General features: G+C 38.5%; 1 protein-coding gene across 1 annotated transcript in view; it reads right to left on the bottom strand.

Annotated features, from left to right (window-relative positions):
• ATRNL1 (attractin like 1) overlaps positions 1-16,692 on the bottom strand; it is a gene marked incomplete at both ends in the record, with an annotated part of 679,175 nt that extends 662,483 nt beyond the window's left edge. Inside the window, one exon of the mRNA XM_082673255.1 lies at positions 16,394-16,692. Coding sequence (XP_082529381.1) covers positions 16,394-16,692 — 299 coding nt within the window. The remainder of the gene's footprint in view (positions 1-16,393) is intronic.
• Between the last annotated feature and the right edge of the window lie 3,483 nt (positions 16,693-20,175).

The raw sequence follows: 20,175 nt of genomic DNA, 5'->3' as shown, positions 1-20,175 counted from the left end.
TGTCTACAGACTGGCCTCAGTGACAGCAAACAGTATGTGCTTAGTTAGCTATCAAGTCTAATATCAAAGGAAGGAGCTAATTATACCTCACCCTCCAGGATTTGTGGTGGAAAATCACTGAGATAACCTCCCTTTTGCCATAAAACATAAAATCATGAGAGGAACCCCAGGGGGCAAAGGTCATGAGGGCCATCATAAAATAAATGGCAAGCAATATTCTTGGCATGGGAGATAAAACTGTGAATCATGGAAGGTCTCTAGAAAGCAGATTAGTAGTGGCCTGGGGGACAGGGAGAGAATGGAGCGTGAACGCTCTTGAATACAAGGTTTACTTTATGCAATGATAAAATGTTCTAAAATTATGGTTACAGTTGCACAACTCTCTAAGTGCATCTTAAAAACCATTAAATTGTGTACTTTAAACTAGTGAGATTTATGTTATGTAAATTACATCTCAATAAAGCTATTAAAATAAAAAACAAGAAAAACTAAGTAAAAAAAGTCTCTGCCCTCCTGGACCTTACATTCCAGAACAATGCTGTCCAACAGAACTTCCTGCAATGATAGAAATGTTCTATACATGTCCCGTACGGTAGCCTCTAAGCACACGTGGCTACTGAGCACTTGAAATGTGGTCAGTGCAAAAAAATGAACAGAACTTTTAAAATTTAATTTTAATAAATTTTAACAGCCACATGCGGATAGTGACTGACACACTGGACAACTTAGTGCTAGAAAGAGGGAAGACAATATACGAACAGCAAATAAATGTAGAGCATATAAAGTAATGATACATGTCAAATAGAGGGGATGATGGAGCACTCCCCATCATACAGATAGATATCTATAGAAATATGTCAGGTGTGTGTGTGTACATATATACACACACATATATGTATACATATAAATACATAGAGATATTCATTGTATCTATATGTACCTACATGTAATATAGATGTTCAGATTATTTGAATACTATAATATTTCAATTAATAGGAAATTTTTTTTATCCTTGTTGTATAATCTTCCTAAGCTTTTTTGAAAAAATAAATTAAAAAACTACTTTTGAAATCATTCCATGTGTTGAAAAAATGTTTTTTAATTCTACATACACAGTGACCATTATTTGGGTTCCTTTTCTACAGTACAGTGATGCTCACCATTTTGAGATCCGAGATCACTTTTGAGAATCTTGTAAAAGCTACTACCACCTGCCTAGAAAAATTCGTATAAATAATATTTTATATACAAATCTGAGGATTCACCAACCACTCACAGCCTATCCAGGAACGTGACATTAAAAGTTCCTGTTATAATATACATTTAAATAATCAACAAGCTTGGAGATAAATAAAATATTGCTATATCATAGAAAATTATTTAATGAGCTTAGACTTTTCTTATGGCATCTCTGTGTACTGTAAAACGCACTCATTCATACTAACTTCACAAAGGACACGTAAGAACTCTGTAGAACAATACTCTCTTTTCACTGAAGAATAAATAAGACATGACTGAGAAACTAGAAGAAACAGGCAAAACTTTAGAAGAGCTACAAGAATCTCAGCCTGGTCACCTAACGGGTATGTTACTCAAACTCCCTAAGCCTCAAGTTTCCTTGTGTGCAAAACAGTTATAACAATAATGCTTATTTCACAAGATTGTTTTAAAACCGTAATGCCATAAAACTTATCAAGTGTTCAGTAAAGCAGCAAACTAAATCCATGCAACATTCATGGCACATTGGCAGAAATAGATCTCAATCCCATGTCAGTTTGGTATCAAAACTCATGATCCTAAGTACCCCTATGCTATCTGGAAATCCAGAAGATTATGAATTTATAACTGAGGAGAAACTTCTTATTGAAGAGTAGAAGATGGCTTGCTATAGAAAATGAGCCAGAAAGACATGTTTGGCAACTCAGCTATCACTTAGTAGCTATCAGACTTTGCATAAATAATTGCTTCAGGTCTTTCACTCTCTATTCCCACTGTAAAATGAGAATAACAACATCCACTTCACAGGATTTTCATCAGCAATAAAAAAGGCAATACAGGTAAAAGCTTTTTCCACCACATGATATCATTTCTCCTCTAAACTCATAATTTAACGTGTGAAATGTTAGTTTTAATGCTATTAATATTAGTCTTACATGAAATAGTTAGAATAATAAATTCTACTTTCTGGAAAAAATTCATTATTAGCATAATTATATTGTCGTAAAATACAAATGAAGCCTGGCATAATACTTAATACATCAAAACGTGAAAAATGATCTTAAATCTTCTATTTTTTTTATGAGACAGAGAATCAACTTGAAAATTCCTAATTTATACAGTGCTTTTATTTTTTAAACGCTTATTTTACCTACCAAAAAAAAAAAAAAAAAGAATCTCTCCCTCCCCACTGGAGGAGACAAATGGCAATAGAGTCAGCTCCCCTTATCCTCCTAACAAGAGAAGGGAAACAAATTACAAAGATGAGGAAGGTGAAAAAGGGGATTCTTTAAATCTGTGTATGAAGTCCTGGGCATGCCCTCGGGTGCAATATGTGAAACTGAGCAGAATCAACACAGCAAAACTAAATTGTAACTAAGTGGGCAGTCTAATCTCAGCACAGAAGAGAGCCAGCACACTCCTAGGATATGGCCAAGAGAAATTAAAGCGTATGTCCATGCCAAAACCTGTACACAAAAAATTCATAGCAGCATTATTCACAGTAGCCAAAAGGTAGAAGAAACAACCCAAATGTCCATCAGCTGATAAAGAGAAAAACAAATGTGGAATACCAATACAATGAAACTTGACAACATGCTAAGTAAGTGAAAGAAATCAGTGACAAAGAACATATAATTATATGATTCCATTTCTATGAAATGTCCATAATAAACAAGCTCATAGAGAAAGTAGATTAGCAGCGCCTAGACTGGTGAAATTGGTGGGTAGGGAAAATGGAAAGTGACTGCAAATGGGTGTGGGTTTGCCTTATGGGGTGATGAAAAAGTTCTAAAACTAGAGAGTGGTGACGGTTGCACCACTCTCTGAATATACTAAAGACCACTGAATCATACACTTTAAAATGGTATCATGACATGTATGAATATTATGGTATATAAATTATAACTCAATAAAGCTGTACTTTTAAAAAGTGAGCTAGGTCATACATGCCAAAACGAGCTAACTGCCTCCTAGAACAGAATATTTAAATAGGAACAAGAGTCTCATACATAATACTCAAAATATCCAGGATACAATCCAAAATTACTTGCCATACAAAATCTCAACGCATTTGAGAAGAGATAATCAGCAGGTACCAGCACTGACATGACAAGGATCCTGGAATTATCTGTGAAGAATCTTAGAGCAGCTCTCAGAAAAATGGCCCAATAAGCAGCTTCAGACACTTTTGGAACAAATACAAAAATATAAGTTTCAGCAAAGAAACAGAAGATGTAAAGAAGAACAAAATGGAAAAATATAACAAATGAAACGTTTTATAAAACTCACAAGAGGGGTCCAAGAGCAGAACAGAGAAGATAAAGAATCAGTGAATATAGAGATACGTAAATAAAAATCATCCAGTCTGAAGAGAGAGAAAACAGATTGAAGGAAATGAACAGAGCTTTAGTGACTTAAAAGTTAGTAACAAAAGATCTAACATTTGTCTCATTGGAGTCACAGAAGGAGAGGAAAAAGTGTGGAGCTGAAAACAATATCTGAAGAAATGATAACAGAAATTTTTGCAAATTTTGAAAAAGATGTAAACTTACAGAACAAGAAGCTGAGCAAAAAATAAGCAAGGTAAACAAAGAATTCCACACCCACACATATCATAACCAAATTTCTGAAAACCTAAGAGAAAAAAAAAATAAAGAAAGAAAGAGGAGGATGACACACTACCTAGAGGAGAACAACAATTTGAATGACAACAGATCCCTCATCAGAAACCTTGGCACCACTCACTACCTTAAATACTCCAGTTCTTAGGCAAAGGAAGATATGATCAAATTTGTGTTCTTTCAAGCAAACTCTGGCAACAATAAAGGACAGATGAGCAAGAGAAAAAAACAGAAACAGAAAGATCAATTAAAGGGCTACTGCACAAAAAAAAAAAAAAGGAGGGGGGGCTACTGCAACAACCCAAGAAAGAAAACTTCAGGACTTGACAAAAACGATGGCCGGAGAGATGGCAAGGGTGGCAAACCTTGAGAGAACGGCAGCAGCACATGCATATGCCGATCAAATCCTAAGAGAAATTCTGTCTCTTCAAAAGCAAGAATAACTGGGGAAAAGTGCCCCTTCAAGCCAAAGAGTGTGGGGGGAATCCTAAGGAAGAGGGAGCTGAAGATGCAGATACCCTAATTCTGTGTATGAACCCACATAAGACTCAAGCTCAATCTGAGCTGCTCACGTGTGGGACAGACCAAAAAGCAGCTTATCACAGGCTCTGAGAAGTGAATTAAAATTTAAAACACCACAAAGTCTCAGACTAATCCCTGAGTGGCATGTGTGCATTTAGATCCAAAGCTCTGAAAATGGAACGAAGATTAGAACCACTGCCCTCCGAAAGCAAGATAGACAATTTGCTACTTGTACCTAACCGGTTAGTTGCCTACTAAATAAAAATAAATAAGTAAATAAATAAATCAGCATTCTCCAGGGAATAACAGGACCAAGAACCTACATAACATTCAGAACATCCAGAATAAATCCAAAATCACTCAACATACAAAGAACCAGGAATATGTAACAGATTCTCAATGGAAAAGATAATCAATAGATGTCACTCCTGAGAAAATCCAGAAATTGGAATCATCAGACAAAGACGTTAGGTATTAAAACTGTACTCCATGGTATAAAGGTAAAGACACTTAAATGAAATGGGAGGAGAAGTTTTCAACAGGGAAATAGAAATCATAAAAAAGAACACGACAGAAATGTGGGGACTGAAAACTATATCTTAACTTTGAAAATGACTGGATGGGTTCGAAAGCATAGTGGAGATTGCAGAGGCAACCGTCAGTGAAGTTGATGACAGTTCAACAGAAATTGTACAATCTAAAGAAAGGAAAAAAAGAGTTAAAAAAAAAGAGAGAGAGAACAGAGCCTCAAGAATTTTGTTTAAGCCTAACATTAGTATCACCGAAGTCCCAGAAAGAGAAGGGAAAAAGACCGGTGCAGAAAAAATATATTTGAAGAAATAACGGTTTTTAGAAAAATCCTGTATTTGTGAAAGACATAAATATAAATTCAAGATGCTCAGCAAACCCTAACCACGGTAAATTCAAAGAAAGCTACACACAGATACATCAGAATCTGAACTGCTAAAAACAAAAGTTGCATAAAAAGCTTGGAAGTAGCTAGAAAAAAAATGAAATGATACATACGGGGGAAAATCATTAGAATGACTGCGGATTTCAGAAACTATGCAGGCCAGAAGAGAGTCAAGCAACATCTTTAAAACACTGAAAGAAAGGAACTGTCAACCCAGAATTCTGTACCTGGGAAAATATCTTTCAGTAAAAAAGGCAAAATATTCTCAAAACAAGGAAAACTAAGAAAGTCCATCAGCAGCAGTTGTGCTCAAAAAGAAATCCAAAAGAAAGTGATTCAGACAAAAGGGAAATGACACTAAGAGTTAATTTATAACTTGAGAAATAAACAAAGAGCAAAAGGAAGAGCAGATATCTGAGAAAATATAAAGGACTATTTTCCTCCTCTTAGGTTCTTTAAAGTATGTATGATTGTTGAAAGCAAAATTTATAACTTTATCAGATGAGATTTGCCATACATGTAGATGTGATTATATGACAATTATAGCAAAGGTCAGCAGGTGAAGATAAATGGACCTATATGGTTCCAAAATTTCTTAATTTTCCTGAAGTAATATATTACTAACTCTAAATAGACTATAAAAAGTTAGCTATTCATAGTGTAATCACTAGCACACTAGCATAACCCCTAAAAAATAATACAAAGACATATACCAAAAGGGCCAACAGAAAATTAAAATGGAATGCTAAAAAATATCCAAATACATTAAATGTAAATAGTCTCAACAAACCAATATAAAGACAGATTATTAGACTGGATTTTATATATATATACACACATACACATACATATATACACACACACACATCATTCTTTCCAAGTCAAAAAAGATACATCATGCAAACAATAAGCAGAAGAAAGCTAGTGTGGCTATTAATATCAAAGTAGATTTCAAAGTAAAAAGAATTACCAAAGAAAAAGAGATGGGAAACTATATTATGATGAATGGGTCTGTTCACCAAAAGACATAACAATTCTAACTGTATATGCATCTCAAAAAAAGCTTCAAAATACAAGAAGCAAAACTGACAGAAATGAAAGGAAACAAACAGATAAATTCATAAATACAGTGGGAGACTTCAACACTCCTCTTTCAGTAATCAACAGAACAAGCAGATAGAATATCATTAGGGATACAGACGATCTAAACAACATAAACAACCAACTGACCTTCTTGACATTTCTGTAACACTCCATTCAACAGCAGAATGTATATTCTTTGAACTGCACATGTAACATTCACCACGATAGACCATATTCTGTCCAAAAAACAAGTCTTAACAAATTTATAAAAACTAGAATCATAAAAGGTATGTTCTTTGAACATAATGCAATTTAACTAGAAATAAATAAAAGAAAAAGCTCTGGTAAATTCCCAAATATTTGGAAATTAAACAAAACAGTTCTACATAAGCCAAAGAGAATGTCTCAAGATAAATCATAATTTAGTTCAATTACACTGAATGAAAATCAAAGTACTACATCCCATAATATGTGAGATTCAGCTAATGCAGTGCTTAGAAGAACATGTATAGCATTCAAATGCTTTTATTAAAAGGAAGAAACAACTCAAATTAATGATCTAAGCTTTTCATCTTAAGAAACTAGAATAAATAAAAGTAAGTTAAAACCAAAGGAAGCAGGGATTCCCTGGCGATCCAGTGGTTAAGACTCGGGGCTTTCACTTCCACGGACCTGGGTTCAATCCCTGCTCAGGAACTAAAGATCCGGCAAGCTGCGTGGCATGGCAAAAATAAAATAAAATAAAATAAAATAAAGAAGCAGCAATCAATGAAACTGAAAAAACAAGAAAAGAAAAAATAGCAGGAATCAATGAAACGAAACACATATTCTTTGAAAAGATTGATAACATTAATGTCTAGCCAGACTAAGCAAGAAAAAAGAAAACATAAACTACCGATATCAGAAATGGAAGAAGAAATATCACTAAAGACCCCACAGACTTTAAAAGGATGATAAGGAAATATTATGAACAACTTTATGCCCATAAATTTGAAAACTCAGATGAAATGGACCCATTCTCTGTAAGATACAATCTGCCAAAACTCACGCAAGAAATAGATAAAATGAATATCCCTGCATCTATTTAAAAAATTGAGTTCACAGCTGCAAGCCTTCCACAAAGAAATTCCAGGCCCAAATGGCATCAAACATTTACCAAACATTTAAGAAAAACATTTACCAAACATTTAAGAAAAACATTTACCAAACATTTAAGAAAAAAGTAATACCAAGTCTACATAAATCCTTCCAGAAAACATAAGAAGAGGGAGCATTTCCTAACCCATTTTATAAGGTTAGCATTACACCATAAGGAAACCAAAGACATTTCAAGAGAAGAAAATTACAGAACAATATCTCTCATGAACACAAAAGCAAAAATCCTCAACGAAATATTAGCAAATTAAATCCAGCAATATATAAAAAGTATAATATATTGGGACCAAGTGGAGTTTACCCCAGGAATGTAAGGCTGATTAAACATTTGAAAATCAATCAATTTAATTCACCAATATTAACAAACAAAAAGAAGAAAAACCAAACGACTGTCTCAATAGATATAGAAGAAACATGTGACAAAATTCAACATCCATACACGACTGTAAATGGAAACATTCTCAGCTTTTTTTCCTCCTGTGTAGGAAAAAATCCAGTTCTTCTCTACTGTGTGCTTCTTCCCCATAAGTCTCCTTTACTATTCACACAACCTTCGCTTCCGGTCACCAAATGTATGGAGGTTTTTCCCCACCACCAAGGAATTCACAGGCAACAAGCAGAGTGTCCAAGAATTCAACTCAATTCTGACACTATATAACAGGAAACAGCATCAGATCGCACAGGTTAAGGTTTCAGTCCCACAAGACTGCCCCCCCACTGAACCCTGCCCCACTTCAGAAACCAGTTGCAAGCCCAGATACCACCTATGCTTCTGACCAACTGGCCATAGACTAGGGGATCCAAGGACCCCTTCCTTGGGTTTAATTAATTTGCTAGAGAGGCTCACAGAACTCAGACAAACATTTTATTTACTAGATCACTAGTTTATTATAAAAGGATATAATTCAGGAACAGCCAGATAGAAGAGCTACATAGGGTAATACATGGGCGAAGGGGTTCAGTGTTTCCCTGCCCTGTTAAGGTGCGTCACTCTCCCAGCACCTTCGTGTGTTCACTAGAAGCTCTCTGAACCCCAAACTTTGGGGATTTTATGGAGGCTTTATCATGTAGGCATGATTCAGCATATCTCTACTTTCAGCCATTCTCCCTTCTCAACAGAACGGGGCCCAGGGCTGAAGATTCCAAGCTTCAAACCATGACTTGGCCTTTCTGGTAACTAGCCCTCATCCAGAAGCCATCCAGGAGCTACTACTATCACCAGGGAAATTACAAGGGTTTCAGCAGCCCTGTGTTAGGAACAAAGGTAAAAGATGAACATTAGAACAAGAGATGCTTCTAGTGCTCTTATCACTTAGGAAATTATAACGGTTTTAGGAACTCTGTGCCAGGAACCAGGGGCAGAGACCAATATACATTTTTCCGTTATCTCAACTCTCAAAATTAGGAATAGTAGGGAACTTCTTGAACCTAATAAAGGGCATTTATTTTTAAAAAGCCTGACATGCAACTAACATGATACTTCATGTTTAAAGACTGAATGTTTTCCACCTAAGATTGGAAACAAGGCAAGGATATCCACTCTTGTACTCATATTCAACATCAGGTTGAAGTCCTAGCGAGTACAACAGAACAAGAAGAAAAATAAGGGCATATAATGGGAAAGGAAGAAGTAAAACAGATGCTATGATCGTCTGTATAGAAAGCCCCAAAGAATCTACAAAAAAAAAAAGCTACTGAAACTGAGTTTAGCAACATTGCAGGATACAAGGTCAATATACAAAAATCAATTGCATTTCTACATAATGAAAAAGAACAATTAGAAACTGAAATTAAAGGAAACTATCAATTACAATAGCATCAAAGAATACAAACTATTTAGGTATAAATCTAACAAAATGTATGCAGTATCTGTATCTGAAAAAAGAAATCAATGAAAACCTAAATAAATGAAGAAATATATCATGTTGATGGACAAGAAAGTTCAATATTGTCTAGATGTCAATTCTTCCCAAAATGATCTCTTGAATCAACACAATCTCAATCAAAATCCCAGCTTTTTTTATTAAGAAATTGACAAACTGATTCTAAAATTTATGTGGAAAAGCAAATGAACTAGAAAAACCAAATGAATTTTCAAAAACAGAAGCAGAGTTGGAGGAATCTCACTATCTAATTTTAAGTCTTACTATAAAGGGACTTTCCTGGTGGTACAGTGATTAAGAACCTGCCTGCCAATGCAGGGGACACGGGTTCAAGCCTTGGTCCGGGAAGATCCCACATGCCACGAAGCAACTAACCCCCTGTGCCACAACTACTGAGCCTGCACTCTAGAGCCCGTGAGCCACAACTACTGAGCTCATGTGCTGCAACTACTGAAGCCTGCACACCTAGAGTCCATGCCCCACAACAAGAGAAGCCACCACAATGAGAGGCCCGCACACCGCAATGAAGAGGCAACCACTCGACACAACTAGAGAAAGCCCTCATGCAGTAACAAAGACCCAACATGGCCAAAAATAAATTTAAAAAGGAAAAAGACTTACTATAAAGATCCAGTAGTCAAAAGAAATGCATTTCCCAAAGTAAAGATACATGAATCAATAGAACAGAACAGAATCAAGAAATAGATACAGAGAGAGAGACATCCACCTCATTTTCAACAAAGGGGCAAAAACATCAATGAAAAAAGGATAGTCTTTTCAGGAACTAGTCATTCCATAATGAAAAAAGGATCAATTTACCAATAGGATATAATAGAAAATTTCATGCACCTAATAACAGAGCTTCAAAATACATGAAGCAAAAATAGATGTGACTGCAGAGAAATAGATAGTTACAAAATTATAATTGAAAATTTCAATACCCCCTCTCAATAACTGACAGAAACAGAAAATCAGAAAGGTTTTATAAATCTTACACATAACATCATACTTAATGGTTAAAGATTGAATATTTTTCCTTTAAATCAAAAAACAAGACACAGCCAACCACTCTTATCACCTGTATACATCACTGTAATGGAGGTTCTAGCCAGTGAAATAAGGCAAGAAAAAGAAATGAAAGCCATCCAGATTGCACAGAAAAGGCTTATAGTATTTTTACTTGCAGACAACACAATCATCTATGTAGAAAATCATAAGGAATCTACAAAAACTACTACTACTACAACTAATAAATGAGGTTAGAAAAATTGAAGGATACAAGACCAAATACAAAAATCAGTTGTATTTTCGTATTTTACACACACACACACACACACACACGTATATATAATTTACAATAGCAGCAAAATATATTAAATACTTAGGGGAAAATCTGACAGAAGAGTTGTAAGACCTGTTCACTGAAAACTTTTAAATATTTTTGAGAGATTAAAGAAGACTTAAATAAATGGAGAGATATACCATGTTCACAGGTAAGAAAACTCAATATCGATAAGGTGTCAACTGTCCCCCAGACTGATGTATAGATTCAATACAGTCCCAAATAAAATCCCAGCAGGTTTTTTTGTAGAAACTGACAAGCTGATTCTGAAATTCATGTGGAAATGCCAAGGACATAGAGTAGCCAAAATAACTGAAAAAGAACAAAATTGAAGGACTTAAACTCCCTGAATTCAAGACTTATAAAGCTATAATAATCTTGACATACAAATAGATCAGTGGAACAGAGTCCAGAAACAGACACACAAATATACGAATAACTGGTTTCAACAAAGATGCCAAACCACTTTAGTAGAGAAAGGATAGTTTTTTTCAACAAATGGTCCTAGAATAATTGGATATCTATACACACAAAAAAAAAAATTGAGATCCATACCTCTCACTAGATGTGGAATTAACTCAAAATGGACTATAAACCTAATTGTAAAATCTAAAACTACAAAACTTCTAGGAAAAAAAAATAATCAAAGAAAATCTTTGGTTTAGGCAAAGGCTTCTTAGATATTGTGCCTAAAGCACAATCCATAAAAGGAAAAAAATGATAAACTGGAATTGAAATTTAAAACTTCTGTTTTTTTTTTTTTTAAACTTCTGTTCTTTGAAATCACCGTTAAGAGAATGAAAAGACAAGCCCCAACATGGGAGAAAATATTTGCCAATGATATATCTGATAAGGAGCTAGTATCCAGAATATATAAAGAACTCATAAAAATCAATAATAAGAAAAAACAATTTTAAAAATGTGCAAAAGATATGAACAGATACCTCACCAAAGAAGATCTACAGATGGCAAGTAAGCACATAAGATGCTCTCATTAGTAATTAGGGAAATGCAAAATAAAATCACAATGAGATACCACTACACACCTATTAGAACCGCTAAAATTTAAGACTGACCATACCAAGTGTTGATGAGGGTGTAAATTAACTGGAACATTCATACCCTGCTGGTGGGAATGTAAAAGATACAACTACTTTGAAAAAGAGTTTTGTCATTTTGTTAGAAATCTATACTGAAGGAAAGTGGCTCAGTTAGTTGCCTGGGGACAGGGAGAGGCAGCGGAAAGGAGAGGGAGGGAATACAAAGGGGCACATGAAACTTTTGAGTGTGATTGATACTTTTATGATCTTGATTGTGGTGATAGTTTAAGAGGTGCATATATATGTCCAAACTTTTTAAATTGTACAGTTTATTGCATGTCAATTATACCCCAATAAAGCTCTTAAAAATAATTTTTAAGAAAAAATTACAATTGTAATAATTCATTATGAAAGTGCTAAAAAGTAAAAATAGTGCTATAAGAGTACATAACGAGGGGTCACATAGTCTGAGGAGTCAGAAAAGCTTCCTTTAGACACTAGTATAAGTATAAAATTCAAAGGATGCTTAGTAATAAGTCAAGCAAAGACCACATAGGAAAGACGGTTCAGAGAGATGTATGCATATGTGTAAAATGCCCTGAGTCCAAAAGGAATGTGACACTTTCAAGGAACTTTAAAAGACCCAGGCAGGAAAACAGGAAGGGTGAGTCTGATCTGCTAAAGGAACCAAATTATGTAGACACATGGTCTTGAAAACCATGCTAGTACAAGCAATTTATCAATTTAGGATCCTAGAAACACTCAATTTAAATTATTTTAAAATCTATTGTGTGATTTTATGGTTTAATAATGTAAAAAGAACCCATGGATATAAATTACATATTATAATCTTAGTTTGAAATAAAGAAGACCTGGGGACAGGGAATATTCAATTTAACTTTATAGTTACTGATAGCTTCCCTATTATTATTAAAAAGGATTCCAAATATGTGCATGTGTGTATATGTGTGTGTGTGTGTGTGTGTGTGTGTGTGTGTGTGTATACCCACATATGTTGGGGTTGTTTTATTTTTAATAATAACTTAGGGAATGGGGGCTTCCCTGGTGGCGCAGTGGTTGAGAGTTCGCCTGCCAATGCAGGGGACACGGGTTCGTGCCCCGGTCCGGGAAGATCCCACATGCCGCGGAGCAGCTGGGCCCGTGAGCCATGGCCGCTGAGCCTGCGCGTCTGGAGCCTGTGCTCCGCAACGGGAGAGGCCACAACAGTAAGAGGCCCGCGTACTGCAAAAAATAATAACTTAGGGAAAATATTGACACATTTAACCCTGCCACTTTCTGTTTACAATAGCAACCTCACTCCTGATATTATATCTTCATTTTGCTGTCAAAATAGAAATAGACTACTTCCATTATAAATCTGTGAAATTCATTATCCATACTTGACTGACAAGAGATTTTAAAAATATCTATATACATTAAACACACAATAAGATTTAATAGATGATTTTAGAGAAACAGTCAATAAATCTGTTTTAATAATAAATATACATTTATAAAATATTCACAATATAATGAGTTATTTTCCAATCTCAGAACGTTAATATCAGCTACTTTGTTTACCTAAGAGAAATTAGAAGTCTTAGGTTTCTAAGTCACATAAGCAAGAAAATGTCTGAGTTTGAACTCAAATTATTAATTTATATAAACATAAATCTCAACTACTCTACAAAAATAATTCTAAAGAACTGGCTTCTAATAGAGAATGTTATTCATTCAAATAGGTTATAGTAAAACATTTTCTACTCCAATGTGATACTAAGCTACCCACGTAAATGTAATTCAAATTTGCATATATCATATCCTTGATTATTATATTTCAAATTGGCACTGTCCTCTCTGATTCTCAGTCCTAAGTCTTTTAGTCCAGCTTTAGCTGATGATCGGTGTTCGTTCTGTTTTACCTATGAGAGGAATGGCTTGTAATTCTGAGAGTTTTATTCTTTTCAAATGGAAACAGAAGACTGAAATCAATCCTAAGAGAACTGAAGTACCACTCTTGATACCATATTTGCTTCTGCATTTCTCCCTCCAACCATCAATCTTCTGTTCTAAAGAAGCATTTGAAGGATACTCATTCCCTAGTGAAATCCCTACAGTAGGAAAAAAGCTATGTTACCATGGAACCAGCCAATTAATTTTGACACCTGCTTACCAAGATTGATCATTTTTGATGTCTGTTTGTTAGGTGGCTATCCTTCAGTTAAGTAAAAGATTTTCAAGATAATTAATGAAGTGAAAATTTCCAGTTAAAGTCTTTCCCACTGTGCTATTACTTCAAATGCTGGATAAAACAAGCCACCATCCTCAAATAAACCTTTCTTAGCTTAGCATGTACTTTACCAGGAAGAAATCTTTTCTTCTAAATTGATTCTTCCGTTTAACATTAAATACCACTTTTTTCTTGACGCTAAGAGAATACATAACAAAACACAGAGTTGTACCAGTTATATTTACTCTAACTAATAGCTTGTATTCCACAGAGAAATGAAAAAGTACTTACTAATAGGGTACAATGAATCATAGGAAACAGCTTCCAAGGAAATGAATATTCAATGATTAGTCCAGGGTTTATTGTTATTTAACTATATCTATATAAAAAAAAAACTAGTCCTCTTTTACTCACTAATGTATCTTTCACAAACACCAACCATCTCTCTATATTATTTAAGCTGATTTTAACTTGATCTGTGATCTTTCCTACTGAGACAACCTCTGCTAGTGAGGTTACAGGCTGCTGATCTGGCTGATTAGCAATTCCACTACTATAAAATGTAGACAGAAGCTTCTCAGGACTGCAGCAATTTCTGTCCTCTTTAGAGAAATGGAGCAATTCCACCCACCCAAAGGCCAATGTCCCTAACTTACACATGAATCAGGCAATCTTCCTATTTATGTACCAAAGGATATAAAAAATGGATGTGGCTTTTTTCATTGTTGACTATCAGTTCATATGTTCAAAATCCTCTCTTGCTAGGTAAAGAGGCTGGCTGTTATGATCAAAGCAAAAGTTTAAAAACATTTAATTTATAAAGACTGCTAACACAAGCACAGTTCGATAAGATATCTTTGCAGACCTTGAAACACTTTTTTAAACTTTTAATTAGTACCTCCACCAAATTTTTTTTAAATATAAAACTACAGTACTATGGCTACTTTGTGAAATTATGAAGCTAGGAAACATTTTAACTTATTGCTACAGATGAATTTCATAAAACTTCATTCTGAGATTTCACTTCCAAAAATCTCCTGTCAATTAATTTAAACAGTAAGATCTACTTAAATTAAAAAGTCCCATTTTTAAAAATACATTTTTACAATGAGTTTTCAGGGGCACTGTCTTAACTGGCAAGTTTTTTTCCAAAAAGAGGAAAATATGCTGTTTAAAACTCCCAGGAAATTTTCCTATAATACATTATCAGCAGGTGAACCATATTCCTATCTTTGCCTTAGAGCCCAAGAGACAGTTCAGTTAGATTTTGCTATCACCCTGACAAGTAATCTACATAGTGCAATTTCAGAGCTACTAACCCAGCCAGCAAACTTCATGTGAAGTACCTAGAAAACCAAGAAGCTGAGGTACTTAGTGACTGTTATGTGCAAGTTGTCAGATGGACACCCTATTGGCCTCAACTATCTTATCTGCTGCTCCCCCCACATTCACCCATTTCTTTTCATATCAGACAGCAACGCAACAAACATCAACCAATGGAGGAAAGTATCTTTACTGTTGTAAAGCAAGCTGCTTAGGGCCTTGAGCTTCAAAAAAACGAAAGTGCTGCTCCCACACAACAGCTGATAGTCAAAGAACCAGTTAGAAAAATCTTTTATCTCCACCACATTAAAAAGTCCAGGTATTTCATCCTCTTATCTAACCCAAAGTCACTCTTGTATTTCTCAATTCAAGACTGTCCTCGCAAATTCAACATAGTATATTGGCTTAAAGTAAATGTTCTAGAGTTAGACTGGCTGATTTGGACTGCCTCGATTTCCCTCTGTAAAACCGGTATAGTAATTCTAGTAACTCAGAGTTGGTGTGAGAAACAAACGAGATAACCCACGTAATGGGCTCAGAACAGTGTTTGGCACATAGTAAGGCCATCATAAACTCTACTTATGATCACTATTACTAAATACACTAACATGTTAGCAGTGCTTACCTCTAGAGAGGGGAGTAGGATGGGGAAAAGGGAGGTACTGGTAGACCAGAACTTTTAACCTTTAAACTTCCGTATTGTTTGAATGCTTCACAATGCGCAAGTATTTCACGAGTTACGTGCATAATTTTTGATTAAAAAATAGTGTCCTAACAAAATGGTGTTTGGCACCGTAACTGAATGTGAAAATTTTGACGATCAGGGGACCAGAGTCGCTGCGGACAGGTGGACCATCGGGAAAGGCTTCGCATCCACGGCGGTCGGTGCGAGACGCAGGGCCCGAAGTCCCCGAGGCGCGAGGGCTGGAGGGGGACAGCGCGGGCCCCGCTCCCGCAGCGCTGCGGGTCGCTCCCAGTCGGGGGACCCGGGGCCGAGAGAAGGGGGGAGGCCGCGACGGATGCGGGGCAGGGCTGAGGTTCGGGGTCCGGCGAAGGCACTTACTTGAACCTGCCCTGGCAGTGCTGGCACTGGTCCCCCACCCAGCCCGGGTCGCAGAGGCAGGTGGAGTTGACACAGCGGCCCGAGAAGCAGGAGCCGGTCCTCTCGCAGAGCTTGGACTGGGACACCTGCGCGTAGAGCGCCAGGTAGAGGAAGCCATAGCACAGCAGCCAGCTGTTCCCGTCCAGCAGCCAGAAGGAGGCGCCGCCGCCACCGCCACCGCCGCCCGCCGGCCGAGCTTTCCACGGCCCCGGGGCCGCCGGCTGCGGGTGACCAGTGCGGGCCCGGCCCCCCGGTTCCATCTTTCCCAGCGCCCCTGCCCGGCCGGGATGCGCTCTCGGGCGCCTACAGGGATGCTTCGGAGGGGAAATCTAGCCGGAGAGGAGAACACCGCGCCGCTGCCGCCGCCGCTTCTCCTCCTCACCGGCGCCTGCTCCAGTCCCGCTCCCTGGTCAGGAGGGACAGATCCCAGACGCTGTCGCCTCCGCTCGGCTCCCTCCAGTCGCACTCGGGCATCGCCTCTCCGTCTCCTGACCTTGTCCGCGGCAGGCCGAGCCCACCGCCACGGCGCCCCGGGCCGGGCCGGAGGCGGGGAGCAGGAGATGCAGGCTGCGCGGGGCGCTCCGGAGGGGACCTGCGGGAGGGGGAGGGGGACCCAGCGCGCAGCCCCGCCTCGCCCACGGCTCGCGCCAACCTCCTCAGCTCCCAGCCCGGCGCGCCCGGGAGGGCGGGGGCCACGGGAGCCCCGAGGTGGGCGCGCCCAACGCGGGAGGGGGGACTAGGGAAGCGGGGTTCAGCCTCGCCCGCCCCGGCCGGCCGCCGGCGGCCCCCCAGAAGCCATTTTCTCTCCGGTAACGTTAGCCAGATGCCGGTGCTGCCTTTAGAGCCCGCGGGGTGCTGCGCCGCCTCCCCCACTCGCGCGTGTCTCCGCTCCTCCCCACACAGGCCCTGCGCGTGGTCTCGCCCCGCCCCTACCGGGACCAGGGACTCCTCCGCGCGTCCGCACAACCCGGCCCGCCGGCTGAGGGGAGAGCGGGCCGCCAGGTGTGGCACGCGGGCCCGCCGTACCCTTCCCCTCGGCGTGCCTGGGAAGTCGGCCCCGCTCGCACCGCGCGCCTCCTGAGCCCCCCAAGACGAAAGATCAGATCGGGACCGGCTTCGCAGCTTCAGCAGAAAATAAGCCCTTCCCGTCCGCTGTCTACAGCTGCAAAAGTGCAGCACTTTTCCCCCAGCGCTCCCCGCTTCCTCCGTCCCATCCTCCAGCCTATTTCTTTTTTTCTGAAAAGAGAAAAACTCCAACAACACACAAAGAGCTGAGCATGTGCAGCAGGCAAAAGTCTTAAAGGCACCGCACTCCGACCACTTTGTGGGGTCCGCAAGAACGGAGAGGGGCGGGGGCTAGGGCCTGCGGGGGTCGCGGAGCCGGTTCCGCAGAGGGGCCGCTCCCAGGGGGAGCCATTTCTTGCGCGGAAACAGTGACTCCCCGCCCCCAACAAAGAGCTACGAGGTTCTGAGCCCCGGGCGCGCCGCCCCTCTCCGACGCTGCCTCGGAACCCCAGGTATCTCCTTTTCTGCTTGTCAGTGCTTCCTCCTCCATCTGGGACAATATTCTGCCTTGAAAAATACTGCAACATCGGGGCTTTTTTCAGAAGAGCAGAAATGATGCCCAGAAAAGAGCCGTTTTTCCTTCCTCGGTAGCAAGCTTTCCTCTTTTAGATGACTTTCCAAGATTTGATGGCATATGCTGAAATTTTTGCTTTGTACTTTTGTGCCTTCACTAAACAGGCTGTTTGAACCCTTGAGAAAGGAAGCCGAACACAAATTGCAGCCTCGTACACTCGAGTCACAGCAATATTTTTGGATCCCCACCAAAGAAGAGCAGGCAGTATGAAAAAGAATTTGAAATCTACCAAAAGCATTTCTGACAGCAAAAGGAGAAAAAGTTTTTGTTGTAACCACACAGTCATAATATTATTATTAAGATTCAATTCATGTATATTTGGGGCATAATGTACCCATGTCATCTCTTTTAATCTGTTATCCCCACTTTGCAGATGAAATCCTCCATTAACCCCATTTTGCAGATGAAGACAGAAAGACTCAAAAAGGTTGAAAGATTTGTCAGACAGGTTAGAAGAAAGCAATGAACCGAGCGTTAAACACAAGTCTGTGCTTTTTCCACTACTTACTAGGCTGTTTCTATTGGCTTTGTTCTAGTTTGGGGAAAAAAATTAAGTGTTGGCTTGGTTTGCAAACACCTCGGCGATGACTTAAGGAGGAAAAAAAGGTCCAGAAAGACGTGGCTCCTTCGGAAGTAAAAAAGAAAAAGGAAAATCATGATTTTCATTTATGGAACAAACAAATCACAATTCCCCCAAAATATCAGTACCAGAAATGTCAGTCTCAAACCTAAAAAGGACAGCTCCTTCTTTTCACATCTTTTCGATATCAGTATGCCCCTTAGAGACTGCTTGGGATGGGGGAGAAGGAGAGGAGAACATTTTGGAACGATAATTAAAAGGAGGAAATTGTTCTGGATCACACCTTTTAATTTCCATGACTAAAATCCGGAACTCTTTCTAGTATTAACCATGCATGAACAAGCCCTGTTGCCTTCTCCATTCTTCTCACGCCAACCAAAGTTTAAAGTCAGCCACATCTTTCTCACATCTAATGTAGAGTTGCTTTCAGACATGTGGAAGGTGGCCAAACTCTTAAAACCATCACTGAGTGTGAAGGTAACTCGATACACAGGAGCCACTTTAACAAGAGAGATCACTGCTCAGCCACATTACTGACGGTAGGCTATATTTAAGCAAAGCGTTTGCCCATTAAAAATATATATCTTTTAATCTTCTAACCACTATAATCAGCTCAGTACTTTAGGTTACACTGAAGAACACGCAGCCCCACAGCCCTCCTCTCAACGTTGCCTTTAGAATCAAGCTGAATATATTAAATTTATATAAAATTATTCTCATAAGGATCTCACAGGATTTGCACTTGCCCTATATCCTGTTTTTCAGTCAGCATTTACTGAGTAACTATTATGAATTTAAGCAGGAGAAAACAAAGATGAATAAAACATGATTTCTACCCCTGGATAAGCTTATCTTTTATTAGGCTTACTAGATTGGGAGTTCCTTGTACAGCTGAGTGGCACATATTTTACAAATGTAGACCCAGAAAACTTAAATGACTTACAATGGTTGCACAAAATAGTGATAAAGCTTGCCCAGACTCTTGACTGATGTTTCAGTATTTTCTTTGATCAAGAAATTGTAAAACTCCAACATGATGTTATCTTTTTTCCAAAGGAGAGTCAGCATCCTAGCTGTGCTACACGACACTACAATAATTCATAGTATTGGTAATAGCAGTCATAAATCCAGCAGAAAGGTGAAAATTTACTCCAAAGAGGTGGTAGGGAAAAAGTCAGTTTTACTGAAGTAGGATGAAACTGTTAAGATTGGAATTATCTATTAAAATTGCTCCAAGGGGAAAGATAAGTATATTTTCTCAACAATTAGCCTTATATCAGGACCTTGAGATATGTGGGTGAGTGTGTTTCATTTCCATTCATACCATCTAACAATGGTACTATAAAAGGCACAAATCTAAGACTTCACGTTGCCAAATTGAAGGAAATGCAATTTTTTTTTTTTTTTAAGAACTAGAAAAATGATAGATCCACTGCTCTGTTGATCGCCATTCACAAAGTCAAAGATCCTATTTGGGCTAATGAACCAAAGGAGCCCCTTCTCAGTTGCTCGACTGAAGAATGA

Source organism: Grampus griseus (assembly GCF_964374135.1).
Source record: "Grampus griseus genome assembly, chromosome: 16".
NCBI classification, from domain to species: Eukaryota; Metazoa; Chordata; class Mammalia; order Artiodactyla; family Delphinidae; genus Grampus; species Grampus griseus.
Note: the sequence above shows the minus strand (reverse complement) of the source record. Positions and strands in the feature narration are given on the sequence as shown.